The sequence below is a fragment of the Brachycentrus maculatus genome, unplaced genomic scaffold, assembly GCF_059751285.1.
Source record: "Brachycentrus maculatus isolate JH-2025_06_01 unplaced genomic scaffold, ASM5975128v1 h1tg000778l, whole genome shotgun sequence".
Taxonomy (NCBI): Eukaryota; Metazoa; Arthropoda; class Insecta; order Trichoptera; family Brachycentridae; genus Brachycentrus; species Brachycentrus maculatus.
The window spans coordinates 235,961-251,320 of NW_028281506.1; the positions used below are offsets into that span (position 1 = coordinate 235,961).

Below are 15,360 nucleotides of genomic sequence, written 5' to 3' on the forward strand. Positions count from 1 at the left end.
CGCTTAGAAGTTCAACGATCGAGGGTAATTCCGTACATTGAAATTACTAGACCTTTTCAACAAATGGCTTAATTATTACATTTTCAAAATGTTAATAAATCTATTTAATTTAATCTGTCTTCTTGTGTGGTTGAACGATAAAAAACCTTTGAAACGTGAGTGAATAGAGCGTAGAAATACGTAAATTAAGTTTTGAATATAGCTTTAATCCGTAACGATTCAACAAATCGAAGATCAAAGCCGTGTAATAATTGCGTAAAACATCGCAAACGGCACAGCCGGTGTATTTGGTAATAAAATATATTATTTTTACTGAGTCTTTGATCTATACAAGACACTGAGTATATTCAAAGTGAGATAACGAAATACATTTGAAAGATTTTTTTTCAATACAATAAGACATAACACTCAAAGGTACATTCTACCTATTTACTGAATTCCAAAGCCTTTAATTGCAACATTGAATCAATATGAGAATACATGTGATTTTTTTAGTGAATAAATCGTTAAATTAGCAACATTAAAAAGTGTAAAATTTGGAGAAAGCATTTTTTTTCTTCTTTATGTTTTTGAATATTATTATGATATGTGGATGCAGATAACAGAATTTTACAATACATATTCAATGCATTTTGTATTCATTTTGGAACGGAAAAAAATGTTCAGTAATAAAAGCATGTACATAATACAACATGAGAACATTCTCTGTATCAGTGGGTTTCAAAACGTTTTTTAAAAAATGTAAGACTTTTTAGGAAAAGCTTATAGTTTTTCCTAAAATAAAAAAAATATATATCACTTCCCAACTCTGTTTAAAGAAAGCGTAAGCTTACAAATCCAATGAGTTCTACAGAGTTCAATATTGCCTTACTTTTAAAATTGGTTCAATTATATTCAGCAAAAGTTTAATGTCCTCTTCAGTATTCGCAATACTAATTAACGATATGGCGTAACATTTCTGGTAATTCATCTTACTTGGTAGTGTCATAACAATTTTAGAAATAATACTAGCGATGAAGCAAACACGCAACTCCGCAATTAGCTGAATAAACTTTACAACAGGTCGGAGTATTACAAACGCGAGATTTTTTGTCTGCTGTAACACTTAAATTAATTTAACGACTGGACTGAATTATAGGCGGATTGCTAGCCCTATTAATGCTACAGAAAAAATACTTTCGTGAAAATAAAACCAACTCAATTACATTATAAACATTACATTAAGTAACACATATTTTGTAGGTCAGTTCAAAACGTGTACGGAAACGCTAATGTTCCTTTGAACATTATTTAACAACGAGCTAACGTGATGTCGAAAGCGTACATCCACTCTTATTTGATTATCAATTTCAAAATGCCATTTGTTCAATAATATTTTGGATATATGCTACTTAAACTTTGACCGGAAAAAAATCTACAAGATACTAATATTATTTACATAAATTGAGAAGAACAAGGGGACCATAATGTAAAAACACGCATAATCAAAGAAGTTACGATTAAAAATTTGTTATAATAGCAGCCGAATGAGAGCGTGGGGAAAAATGAAGACGTTTGGGTAAAAATTACATTAATGGAAAAAGTATGTAGGTAAGTATGTACAACAACTGATGATACCGTTAATTATGTAAATATTTTCGATGATATCTCAATTTCAAAAGCTTAGAGCATAAAATATTTTATTGAAAGTATCATAAAAGCGTTTATTTGTTTAGTTATACATGGCATTACTGTAAATAAGAATCAGCTAATAATTTGTATAAACTAACTAACCATCAAGCCGCTTCCTACAGGAGTAGAAACATATCCACGCCACACCACTCTTCTCGTATTTGGAAACATTCGCCTCTTTACACATTCATGCATCTTCTCAAACATACCCGCCGATTATTCTGACTTCTGACCTGACAACACCAAAGTATTTGAAATACTCGATCGGGTTTTCCTCGGTCTTCCTCTGCTACTATTTCTAACTACATTCGCATCATAAATTTGTTTTACCGTTATTTCCTCACTCACTCGTTTCACATGTTCCAACCATCTCAAACCTTTCCTAATTTTGAATTTTTTTCTTATTTCATCTATCACATTTTGTTTTGCCGCATATTCATCTGAGAGATTGCACTTTGACTACATTCAGTCTACTTTCATCCTTCATTTGCAAAACTACATGCTTCACTTCTATGTACATTTGGGCTGGAAGTCCAATTTAGCTTTCGATGTTAGGCTTTTATTTGCTGTAACTGATTTTAACGACAACGAAGGCGATACTGGAACGAGCCTATAAACAGAATGTCAGTAGACAGACTTCCACGTATCGCCTTTCAAGGAAACCCTGAAGGACGCAGACCATCAGGTAGACCTCCAAAAAGATGGAGAGATAGATAGCTGGGAGTTAACATCCCAAGAGCGATAGGCGGAGGCACAAACAAATCCTTAGGATCTACAAAAAGAAGGAGATTTTAATGCGGCATTTACTCTGTTACCAGCATTCACCCTCCTTTCTATGCCTGTATTAATCTTTACGTCCTTAGAAAACATACTTCCCAAATATACGAAATCATTAACGTGTTCCATAATTTATAAACTTAATTGGACATAAAACGTTACTTGACGTGAATAATGCTGTAACACACAAACGATAAGAGAACTTTCGCTGCTGAACTTAAATTAAATCAGTTTACATGATTTGAATGTTTCAATTTAGGAATTTAATCGTAAGTTCCCTACATCCTATTTGCTATATTTCTATGAAAAATATAATGATTATGATGTAATTTTGTATGGGTATTAAAATATAAATTATGGAATTCCAAGGGATTTGAATAAAATGAGCAATTTAAAAACACGAATGATCGAAGAAACATGAGTAAGCCGAGGTAAGTGTGATGCAGGTAATGACGCTATTACTGAACTAGGCCTAACGCGTTTGGTGGGTTTATGAATGGCCGGACCTAACAGCTAATGGCGGGGAATTTGCATAAATTAAAAGAAAAATATTGATTCAAGACAATTTTTATACTATGAAATATAAAACAATGTGGTAATACAGAGATATCAAGTTTAAAATAATAATTGGATACCTTACTACGTATCCCCATGGTTATCCATCAGGTTCTTCGAGGAAGTTGAAAATAGACGACGCGACGGGAGTATGGGTGTACTAGGCGTTAGCTACACAACATACCTCAACTCGGCAATGCTTCAAAAGTGGTTACAAGAAAAGTTAAAATTAACAGAGTAACACAAAACAAAGTTTCGAGACAAGGCGCGAGGGTGGCTGGGGAGGGAGGAGGGAGGAGGGAGGAGGGAGGAGGGAGGAGGGAGGAGGGACCGATCGAGCTACAGAGTGTTGGGGGTTTCGGAGATATCGGGGCAAGGTATGTATTCCGAGTGTTCAACTCGTGACTGATTACATAGAGATATTTTTGCTCCCATCACGATTGATATATCACGCTCAACTGCTAAAGTTTCCATAGATCAATCATATCGCGAATTAAAATCTACAAAAACCTCGTAAAACTAAATGTTCACATTTGATTGGCCTTTTGCTGCAGAATAGCGCGCAAGTTAATTTAATATTTTATCGACAGAATGGGATGTTCACGCCTTGGGTATAGGATGGTATCGTATTTTGTTGCAAATTTATGAATTACGACAATGAACTATTTAAATATCCATCATTGTCCGTGAAAGATATTTTCGAAATAAAGGGAATAGAATTGAACAAAGTATTAACAAATCAGAAGTATTATTTAAGGTCAAATTAACGTATTTTAAATTGGACAATTATGCACCGTCTTTTGAGGCCAAAGAGAAACTCTTGATCGGATAACGTTACAGTTACACGTCAGTCAATCGTCACAAATAATTATGGCGTTTAGTTAGTCAATTCATCAAACGATTATTAAATATCGGAGATCGATCGCCGCAGACGAGTCGAGGGAATTCATCTGGCTGTCACGGTAAGAAATATGTCTATTTACAGGTCGGTCGGACGTCGGATGGTCGGATGGTGCGTTAGTGCAGAGCGCCTCCCATCGCCAGATGGTCTGGTTACCGTTTTAGGAGGCCATCGTAATGGCTGCTTGCACACTACATTATGAGAAACTCAAATTGTTATTAAGTGTTTGGGAGCCGAGTGGGTAGCGCTATTGCCTAAGGATAGAAGGTTGCCGGATCCACCGATCAATCCTACCGAGACTGCAGAAGTGTGACTAAGGTGGGCAACGTAAAAGGAAACATTTGCGCGTCTATTCCACATACGCTTTTCAATTACACGGGATGAATATTCTCAATTCACGTGCAAACGAGAATCAACAGATCGGGTTGACTCGTGCAGTCTTTTAAAGAAAATAACACACACAATTTATAAATGTTTCGTGAAAACAGTACCTAAAGAGAAAATGAAGGTAAAATGCGAACGCGCAAGTTCACCGAGAATCCAGGAGCCCGGATTCGCATTCGCAATAAAACCGTGCCAGTGAATCTAGTATAATTAATGACTACTAGAAAATAATATGATGCTACAATCGCTATACTATACGAGTAGATACATCGACAAGGAAATGAACGCAGTTATTGCTCGATGAAGCGAAAAAAATAACTAGCACAACGACTCGAGAAAACTCACTCCCGCCAATTATCATTTTTAGCAATAATTATTACGACTTGCATCGCTATAGAGCACGTGGGAATGCGACGGCACTTTTTAGGCGAATTACGGTAACATACGGAAAACAAAGGCGTACATACAAAATGGGCGGTTATTGTACACAGCCATTTCGCTTTTCACACGCAGTTTCCGTTTTGCCGCGCCGAGAGTGAGAGAGATAAAAAATGGTTCACGAATGGCAAGTTGCATAATACACTTACAAATAGTATAGTAAACATCTGCACCATTCAATTTCGACGATGAAAAACAAAATTGATAAAACTGAACCAAATATTTATTTTAAGTTTGGATACTGTAAAATGTTAAACAAAAACGCGACGTAATAGACATAAAACAGAAATAATTAATTGGATGTATTTAGTACAAAAGTATGGACCCGGTTGCACAAAATACAAGAGTTTCGCGAATGCTATTATGTACTCGCGCAATGCAATGATCCGAAAGATAAGTCCGGATAAATGATTTTGCGCAAGAGTAGACCGTTTCGATGGACGCAATATTGGCATAAAAAAGTACACAGTGAGTAGACAGTGAATAATGGTTGTTGTACGGAATTAGAACAACAAGAAGTAATGCGTTGTTGTGATGAATAGACTAGAATAAGTGGACGGTGGTTAATGATAATTGCTAACATATTTGAGGAATGGTCAGGTGGCCAATCGTGTCTGAGGTAATTATTAACACAATGGTATTCACTGGGACAGTCGATACAATTTTAACGTATTTTTCTAAACTGCCTAAAGCCCGAAAGTGAAGGATAGGCCTCACACGACTAATTCGTTTTAATTGATTTTCGTATGCCTGTTCTAATTGTATAAATCTTCTGTTTGACGCAAACGTAATGTACCAAGACAGAGATTCCATACAAATATCACCGATTTAACTAAGCTTTAACATTTCTAGCTACTGGCCGTTTATTTTTTAGTGACTTTGGCATATTAAACCGCTTGTAGATTCGTAATGCTATGATATGCGATAAAAGCGAAGTTAAAGTTATCTTCGCTACGTAACCTACTATTAATTTACGCCAAGGCAAAAAATAAATTAACAAAAAAACAACAAAAATACAGAAAAAACAACCTGTTTCTTGGTACATACGAGTCGGTGCAACTCGAGAGCGGTCAACTTTCCCACCAAAGGATTTTTTTTCTGAGCAAGATTGTTCTCTTAGAAACAAAACATCAATAATACATTTATCTCATTTATGTAAATTCGAGTGAGTCTCTCTTTTTTCAAATATTTTCGACACAAATAACCAAAAATCTTATTGAATTGGTGAGTCTCTCTTTTTTCAAATATTTTCGACACAAATAACCAAAAATCTTATTGAAAGGCAAACGAATAAAAAACGGACTTCGAGAAAACTCTGAATTGGCATGATTTAAAATTAACCAAATTGTAAACATAAAAAAGTTGGCGGCAAACAAAAGCTCGGGTTACGAAATTGCCATCATGAATGGAACCGGTGGCCATTACTCAGCGGAGACATTTACCGTTGGTGACGAGGACCGATCTGCCCGATCGAAATGGACAAAGCGACCAGAACCGGAACACTTCGTGACCGGTGACCAGTGACCGGTAGTCGCCGTGATGACACAACGGGAGTTGCACCAAACTTAATTCATTTGTGATGGACGTGATTCACCGCCAATAAACGACAAAGAAAACGTGTAACTGGACGCAAGTTCCAATTTCGTGAATAAGTTAATTTAATTTACCGCCTTTTGCAATAATATGTATGCCGACTCATTGTACTACCGCTGCATATTTTGCTAGCTGTTTTGTATTTTTTTGTATGATAGGTAAATCAAGCTCAATTTGGATTTTTCGCTACGGCGAAATTGACACGAGCGCGCCGTGATTAGTAGTATAAAAATTGCCTTTTCATCTAAAATAGCGAAAAGAAAAGTCGTATCGAATCTTAACATAAACAGAAAAATAAAGCATTATTTCATAGTCTCTTATTATTAGAACAATAAATGAAAAAAAATATACTTAATTTTATGGATATAAAAAAAGAAACCCTCGTTCTAGCACCAGTAGGTGTAAGAGAAAGAAAAATAAATAATTTCATAAATCGTTACAGATTTTTGTTTATTTTTATGTTTAAAAATAAAATCCTAATATACCCCGGGAACAAGGGAATCGATTTGATATCAATGTTTTTGCAGTGTGTATGAAAACTTCACTCGCGCACAAAACTTTCTGCCAATATTTACACGATCTTTGCAAATATAATTAGACAAATTGAGTAAGAACATTCGTCTGATTAACTGTAAAGTATGATGAAGACTTGGGAAAAGAAAAATAATACCATCGATTAGAACAGATCCGCTAACTAGAAATTTAATTTAATTAATACTAGAAATATTAATTTGACAATTTTTAAAATAAACCCCGGTGTCGAATGTCTAGGCAAACCATGAATAAATAATTTGTTCGGCGGTGAAATGATGGATGTTTTTAAAATAATGTAAATATTATTATAAATGACATGGAAAGAGTCATTAATCACGAATACATTCATATAACATTTAACTCAGTTTAAAGAGCTTTTAAGTACTTTTGTTTGTTAGACTAATGATAATTAGCGGCTCTGAAAAAAGCCTTTTTTAGATTTGAAGCAAACTTTCGTAATTTCTTTTGTAGGTAGAGCTACACACTGAGAATCCTTTAACCAAGTATTTAAATTATTCTTTATTCATTATAGGACAATTAGGATTGCAGAAAATAAATTTCTTTGAGAGACTACGGAAAATGTCATAATTTTGGCACAATACAAAGTTTTCTTAGTATTTTTTTAATACATATCGCTCACTCCTTTCAACAACGTCATATATAAAAAAACTTGATTTTTCAGGAGATCGTTTTTAAAGTTTAAAAATATAATAAAATTTATTAAAATGAATTTCAAGGCACTTAATGAACTTTTTACTATGCAACAGATCTTTTTAGGTAAAACCTGAAGGTTTCTTTCTCCGTTTGAAAAATATTTAGTATATTTAAAAAAATAATTAAAAAATACATTTTCATCAAAATGCAAAAACAAGACTTTCTGCCCTGTAGCGTGTAAATATTAAGTTAAAAATATGCCGCTTTTGCTGGGATATAGTACATTTTCTGGGCATTCCGAAAACATGCACAACTGAAAATTTTCGATTTTTGATATATGACGTTGTTGAAAGGAGTGAGCGATATGTTTATTTTATGATGTAACAATATTAGAATAAAAACATAAATGCACGCTTCCATTTGTTTATCTGCGTTAGTTCACCTGAAACCGAGGTATCTTATACTTCATTGTTACAATACACATCGTACCATTTTAAAACCTATTTAAACAACTAGAATGTGATTTAGCTAAACAAAGAGAGAAAAAAATCATATCCACAATGTACAGAATAACGTTTCGCCTCAATCTCGGTGGGAGTGAGGATTCTTGTATTGATGCTAAATATGTGTAATGTAGAACATAACACTCATATGTCACTATTTCTCCAGCTTTACCCGGATGCTGTCGCGACGCGAGAAACAAAGAAAAACGACTTTTGTATAGGTACTTATATATATACGTCATTATTACCATAACCGTTGTCCGAGTCCGAATTTGCGGGCTGAACACTAACAGTATTTTTGTTTTATTCCAAAAGCGGCGAAATAAACATTCGCGACATGGCGATATAAACTCGCCTCGATCGAAAAGGTGAAACGGCGTAACCGCCATAGAAAAACACGTAAAAAGATGGATTTCGATTAGATTCGGCGGTTAGGTATTATGACTTTCGACCGTTTTGTTGAATTAGCGGGACATAATAAACGTAGAAAGTTTTTCAACAAAAAATATGATTAACAATAGATAAGTTCATCCGGTAGGGATACAAGGTACAAAAACACAGTTTTCGTGACAAAAGAAAGCGTATTAAAATAATACACTGCATTTATGGGCGATTTTATTCTAAGTAATAATATACCGATAAGAGATGACGTTACGAAACTAAATTTGATAATTCTTTTAGACGGTAAAATATACATATTTTATTTATTGTTCCGGCATTTACTTTGTGGTAAGGCATGTTAAAATAATTAAGGAAACACTTGCTTTTATACCACTTGTGTAACTTACTTCCCCTAACTTACCCCTCTCCTTATTTATAGAACGGTTTTTTAATTTTATATTTTAGTTATTATTCAGATCTGACGATGGAAGTTTAGCTTCCGAAACTAGTAGTCATTAATAAACTCAAGTGGTATAAAAACAATTGTTTCCTTAATTATTGTAAAATATACAAATTAACGCACCTGTGATAAATAGCCTGGATCATTATACTATACTCCTGGATAAAAAAGATTCATTGTATTTGAGCCATTATATCTCATTACAAGTAACAATAATATTTTAAAAAAATCATCTACCCCCTTTATAACGCAAGTGTCTTACACTGCCCTCACGGCACTGCAACAGTTTATTTAATACATAGTACATGAAATATTAAAAAAATATCAAGCAATATAATAAAATAAACTCGAGCATCATATAAATTCTCGAATTACAAGAAAATAAATTAAATATTTATATGGTAATCATCACAATACTAATAGAAAAGAATAGCATGTTCTGATTAAATTTAATGGTAATATTTGGATGCGATTAATCACGAAGATAGTGTTGCAGATTTGATAATCAATCATTTGAGAGAAACTACTTGAAAATGTTATCACAGGCGCAGGCGCAGGCGCCACCACTTTCACTGCAAGCGGAGAGAAGACTATACAATCCTAGGTACGCCTAATCGCAGTACCATCCCGGAGTGATGCTTCCTCTGGAACACGAATCAATCATACGCCCAGGAAAGGAACTTTCTACAGCTAAAACAATCGCGACCGAAACGTTGTCATTAAGTATTGTAATGTAATGATATTCGACCGCAGTTCGGAATAAAGAAGGCGCCATTACGGTACACCGACTCGGCTAAACGTTGTCACTCAGCCATTGTCAAGGTATGGAAGAGAAACGCTAATGATCGCGATTGGGACATGTTTCGGATATTCTCTTAAATATCCCTCAGCGCGATGGTCGCACAGGTACTAGGGAGATAACAATAGAAATAGAAAGTTTCGAAGCCTTCATTAAAAATGCGCCCGTCAGGTACCGACGTGGATGGAACGGCGAAAGGACGGAATCGAGTTGACAAATTACTATGCGGACCGAACGAGAAGCGTACGAGGAGTAATAGGCGAGTGAAACGAAAAATGCATAAGTAATTATGTAAATTGCAGAATGATTCCTCCAAAAAATATTTTTAAAATACAAGTTACGACATATTTCTTTAACATGTATTCACACGATAATAAACGAATATTTTACTAAAGGTACATATTACCATCGCATGCCAAAACGTGAAAAAAAACCGGGTAAACTGGTTTATGACAGAACCATTAGGAAAAAAGATGTAATTAAAAGAAGGTTCGCTGACTACTATTGACTTTTTACAGGTTTATCTACCAGACACACTTTCACGGGATGTAGGTAATTAGTGTCGTTATTAATTTAGCCGGTGGCGAATTGCGCGGTGAAGTTATAGATAATTCGAAGTAATGCATAGGTGTAGAAGCCTTTGGAAAGTGAAAGGATATAAATAAATTTGCGATGGGAGTTTCACTCCTAGAAAATGTGTTAATCAAGGAGGAGTTTAGAAACTTGTTTTCTACAAATATTTAAAAAAAAAACAAGACATTCTTATAATACTTTCAAGCATTAAAAAAATAGATATTTATAAGATTAACAAGATTTAGGACCGTTTATTCATTTTCATTTGTGGACTACATTTTCAAAACTCATTTTTTTAATCAATAAAATTCTAATAAATAATTTAAGCAATCAAGGTATCTTGCAATTTTGAAGATCCATATTATCAATACAAAATGCATGTTTATTTAGCAGAGCCAACGAGGTCCGAAGGTTATAGAATGTTAATAATTTTCCAACGATTAAAATAAACTAAAATATATTTTTTTAATTGCCACGAAGATGAACGAAAGGAAATAAATATGTACACAACGTAAGAATATTTTGGTCGCTTCCGATTATAGATGAGATATAAACTCTTATTATGTATGCATATAGCGTACAATATACATAAAGGTACAACGGCAAGCGAAATTAACAATTTAAATCCAGGGAAGATAGAAGCAGATGACGCAAGCACAGCAGACGGCAAACGCGACACGTGGGATAGTTCTAGGTGGCCCTAATAAGAGCAAAGGCTCCAGACCTCCTGACAAGTCAGAGGATGCTAAATGAGCGAATTTAAATAATAAGGCACCCACGTCAGATGAACATGATAAAACGCGTCGGGCGCACATGTCTGATGAGTGTCAGGCCCATCTGAGCGGGCCGAGACACAATGGGTGAACGTAGACGGACAAACAGCGCGATACCCTTACTTTACCCATTCCTCTTAAATGGTAGACAATCGAGTATTGTACTAAGTGCAGTTATAATTTTATGCGGATATTTATAAATGCATTACAAAATATGATTAATGTTAACCACACAATCGAATAATACTCGAGCTAGTTAACGTTGCGCAGAGCAAGTCAAGACCAATTAAATGCCTGATTGATTCGAAAAAGCGGTACTTTGAATTAAATGTCTTTGTTGCAAAATGGGAAATAATGATCGAATAATTAATAATAAATAAAGCGAGCACGCAATAATAGTTGATTAATTTTATTGTAATAATTGAACGACCCGGTTCTTTCTCACGAAAATCCAATCAATTTTTTTTTCATGACTTCACGATTCCTATTGTTTTTTTTAACAGAAAATATTATACAACTTGAAGGAAAATTGGAAAGAAATTTCGAGGCTTTGCAATAAAATATTAACGAATATCGCGATGCCACTTAAATTCTTCATGAACTTTCAGGAAAGTTCTTAAAACTTATTTTATAAAAAGCAACAAAAAAGTGGAACAATAATAATACACCAATCCACGTATTTACAATTGCGTTTTTAAATTGATGAAGAAGAACCAATAAAAAGACACAAGCGACTACAAGCATTATGTTAATGGCGGTTATTAAATTTAAAGTAGTTATATTTTTTTCGTGACGATATGAGTGCTGTGCAGATAACGCGAGGTCGTCGGTGGTGTTACGGTTCTTGTGAGTCACGAAGGACCATCCAGACGTCCTAGTGAGCATAAAGTTGTAACTGTACAATTACGGTGGATTCCTTTAGTGCGAGCGTAGCCGTAGAAACAATCGCGGGGGCGTCCTGTAACGAATAACGATCACATAAAAATGAGAAGGCCGACACCATTGCGCGAATTTTTAGAATACCGTTTTATACCACCGCCGAAGTTATGATAAAAAATAAAAGTTCCGGGTATATAGGATACATAAAGGGGAATTTAATGCCCACGGTTTAACGACGCAAGACAGGCACCGAACTCGCGAGAAGGATCACTCCGGCTGATGAGGTACGTTTCCTCGGGTAGGAAGACAATAAAATGTTTTATATCAGTTTCGCAAAAAAGGGATTTTATTTTTCATGGAGTAATAGCGTTGAGGTAGGTCTTACTTGTCATTTTATATATGACATACTGGCATTTATTAGGGTACGCTATAAATTTGAAATGCGTGAAAATTCTATTACATAAAATTAAAAATATGAACTTAGCATTCAACTAAAATAGTTGTATGCTTTCATATTAAATAAATGGGAATTTCTCAATTTACTAGGGAAATGCCATTATTATGTACTGTGATGGGTGTTTCGATGTATTCAACATAATTATCAATCACCGCATGTGAAAATTAGATTTGATAGTAAAGCTTTTCCTCTATTGATTGGGTTCACACTGTAGGTAATGAGAAAGAGTATCTATACCTTCCTGATCCTTCAACGTCCGAAAAGCATTAATCTCAAATTATGTTTCACATACAGCGTTAGATAATGATGAATCGAAACAAGTGTCGATAGACTTTAATGATAAGTGGTACTTACCAAGTAAATTTCAAATATAAAATGGATACATATTACCAAAAGTAACAACCGAATCAATTTACGATTTTTTTTTTAAATATCGACTGAGATAATAAAAAAAAATCATAGAAAATCTTTGTGACAATGTATATGAAATCAGTGTAAATAAAAAGGGCTCTGTTAAAATACTATTATCAATATGGGACAATCGGTTTCAAGGTTCGAGTGAACGTTTCAAAGTCATAAAAGCACAAATATCGATATCAAAGGACACCTATGATAATGGCGGAGTAATCAAACATGGAATACGCTTTACGGCAAATATTGATGTACCGCCAAAGGGAGAGATAAGTGCCATCAATGGTTTGTACAGGTTGGAAGAGACATAAAAAATAACCATGAAAATATTGAGGTTAAAATCGACGTAGATAAGAGATATGTTTATTTATTATATTGATATCCAAACGAATTATATTTAAACTTTTACGTAAAAAAAAAAGAAGAAAAAAAGCCCACACAAATGTGCCAGATAATATTTTTTTTAAACAACAGTGAGACAAACACTACAAATTAAGATAAATCAGCAATTTAAGTCATGTACGGTCGGCACATCGTTTGTAGGGCACTGTATACATTTTAACAATAAAATACCTGACAACGCCTTAAATATGACAGATAATAAATTACAAGCGTATAAAAGGGCATATATTATAATAAAAGCTTATTATGGAAACTAAGTATATAAATATGTTATTTATATGAAATCAACTATGAGTAAATTTTATTTAATTAGTTGTAATTTTGAATCGCATAGTATGCGTTATGGTTTTCATTTTTACTATCCATTTGTCCGATTAATAATTTGCTTTTTTAATCCTTGTTTTTCATACCTTGTATTTTTTTAATTCAATAAGTGCATACATACACCTATATTGAAGAGAAAAGATCAAGAATATGATCAGATAAACGAGCCAATTATACACACCTAAATTCCATATCCTCATCACAATACACTACGTAATCTTTACTGAGATATCAATTAAAATAAAACTATAATAAAATTATGAGGTTTAAATATTTCTATAGGAAACTAACCTTTTTCCACCTCTACCAGAATCATCTTCATCAGTTGGTGCTGCGGCGCCCGACTCCTGTGAAAAAATAATAGATATACAATTAATTTTGCGAAAAATCAAAAGGTCTAACAGTATTAATTTCATATAGATTAGAATCTTAAATACAGAATCACGATTTGATGAAAAAGGAGAAGAAGAAAAAACAATGAACACATCAAAATAAGGAATACAAATGAAACGATAATAAAGGCGTCAGGAACATTAAAATATTTCAATCATAAAATTAGAAAATGAATATTATATTCGAAATGAACGCTTGTAAGTTGTTTATAAAACCGAACGAAGTAAACAACAACAAAAAACGTAACAAAATTACGAAATTACCATACAAAAAAACGCACTCACAATTTATTAAAAAATAATGGGTACGTATATTCATTATTCGCTGCATTCACATCGGATAAGAATATTACACTTATTTTATTATTACATAAATATATGACTGGATGATATCATCCACTTTAATTTACTTCACTATTTTGCTAAGCCTGTACGGAAATATGTCCATTATTTCAAAATGTCAATAAAAATACTAAGAATATTCAGCCGAAAGATTCAAATGCCTTTTGTACTATATTGTTTATCTGAAAATTAATTATTTCCAACTACTTACTTTCTATTATGACTAATACATTTATTTCATCTCTATTAATTAATTTGTATTATTAAAATTGCTATACTAATTACACGCGAGCCGCGTGCAATAAAGGAGAAAGGAACACAACTACGAGAACACGGGAAGAGAAGAAGACCCGATGATAAATTTGCCATCACAACAGAAAACTGGTATTCGGACTAACACATTATTATTTCGAAAGCCTTTACATAATTATGTAGGGTTTTAATTTTAGAGCGTAGTCTTTTAACGATCGCAATTCATTCGTACATTACCGATTATAAGCACGCTGCTTTATAATTTTACAAGTTAAAGCAACAGATTATTATCTTGTGATTTTTTGCGGGCATCGAGAGAATTGAGGAAACGGTCGAGGTCAATTTCAACAAAGGAATGAAAAACAGCGTAACCCACCAAGAAGCAGCTACGTACAAGACATTAATACGAGAATTAATTATGAATTAATGCAGCCTGAAGTTTGGAGGACGCTCTACCCTTGGCGGAGAGTCATTGTCCATTATTAATAAGAGCCTTGGGACGATTCATCCAAGATCTAAGAGGAACATTTTACTTGCTAGGTACCAAACATAATGGTATTACGTATTTCGTTTCTTGGACGGTAGCAAGCTACCGAGTAATAATATTAGCGCAAATAAAGTGTTTTTATAACTTCTGTATTTCTGCACAAATGCTAAAACTAAATACTGACATTGGTCGAAAGGAAGAAACTATACGATGGATTACCAGACAAGTAGTTCAGAACAAAATAATCGTTGAAGAGAGTGAGGGTTTTTGCCTAGAATTTTCACTAGTGAATTACATTAAATTGTAGTAACTTTAAACATAAAGAGTAAATCCCCTCACGAGTAGGCATAGGCTATAACACTTGAAAAGTTGAAGCCTGAGTAGGATCATGATAAGCGGTGTTGCATAAACCGTAGCT

At 33.9% G+C, this 15,360-nt stretch overlaps 1 protein-coding gene across 2 annotated transcripts in view; it reads right to left on the bottom strand.

Moving 5' to 3' along the window:
- Positions 1-15,360, bottom strand: part of ssh (Protein phosphatase Slingshot) — a 184,050-nt gene that overhangs the window by 120,163 nt on the left and 48,527 nt on the right. For both annotated transcript variants that reach the window (XM_088275056.1, XM_088275054.1), the window contains exon 2: positions 13,761-13,816. In XM_088275056.1, coding sequence (XP_088131182.1) covers positions 13,761-13,816 — 56 coding nt within the window. The remainder of the gene's footprint in view (positions 1-13,760; positions 13,817-15,360) is intronic.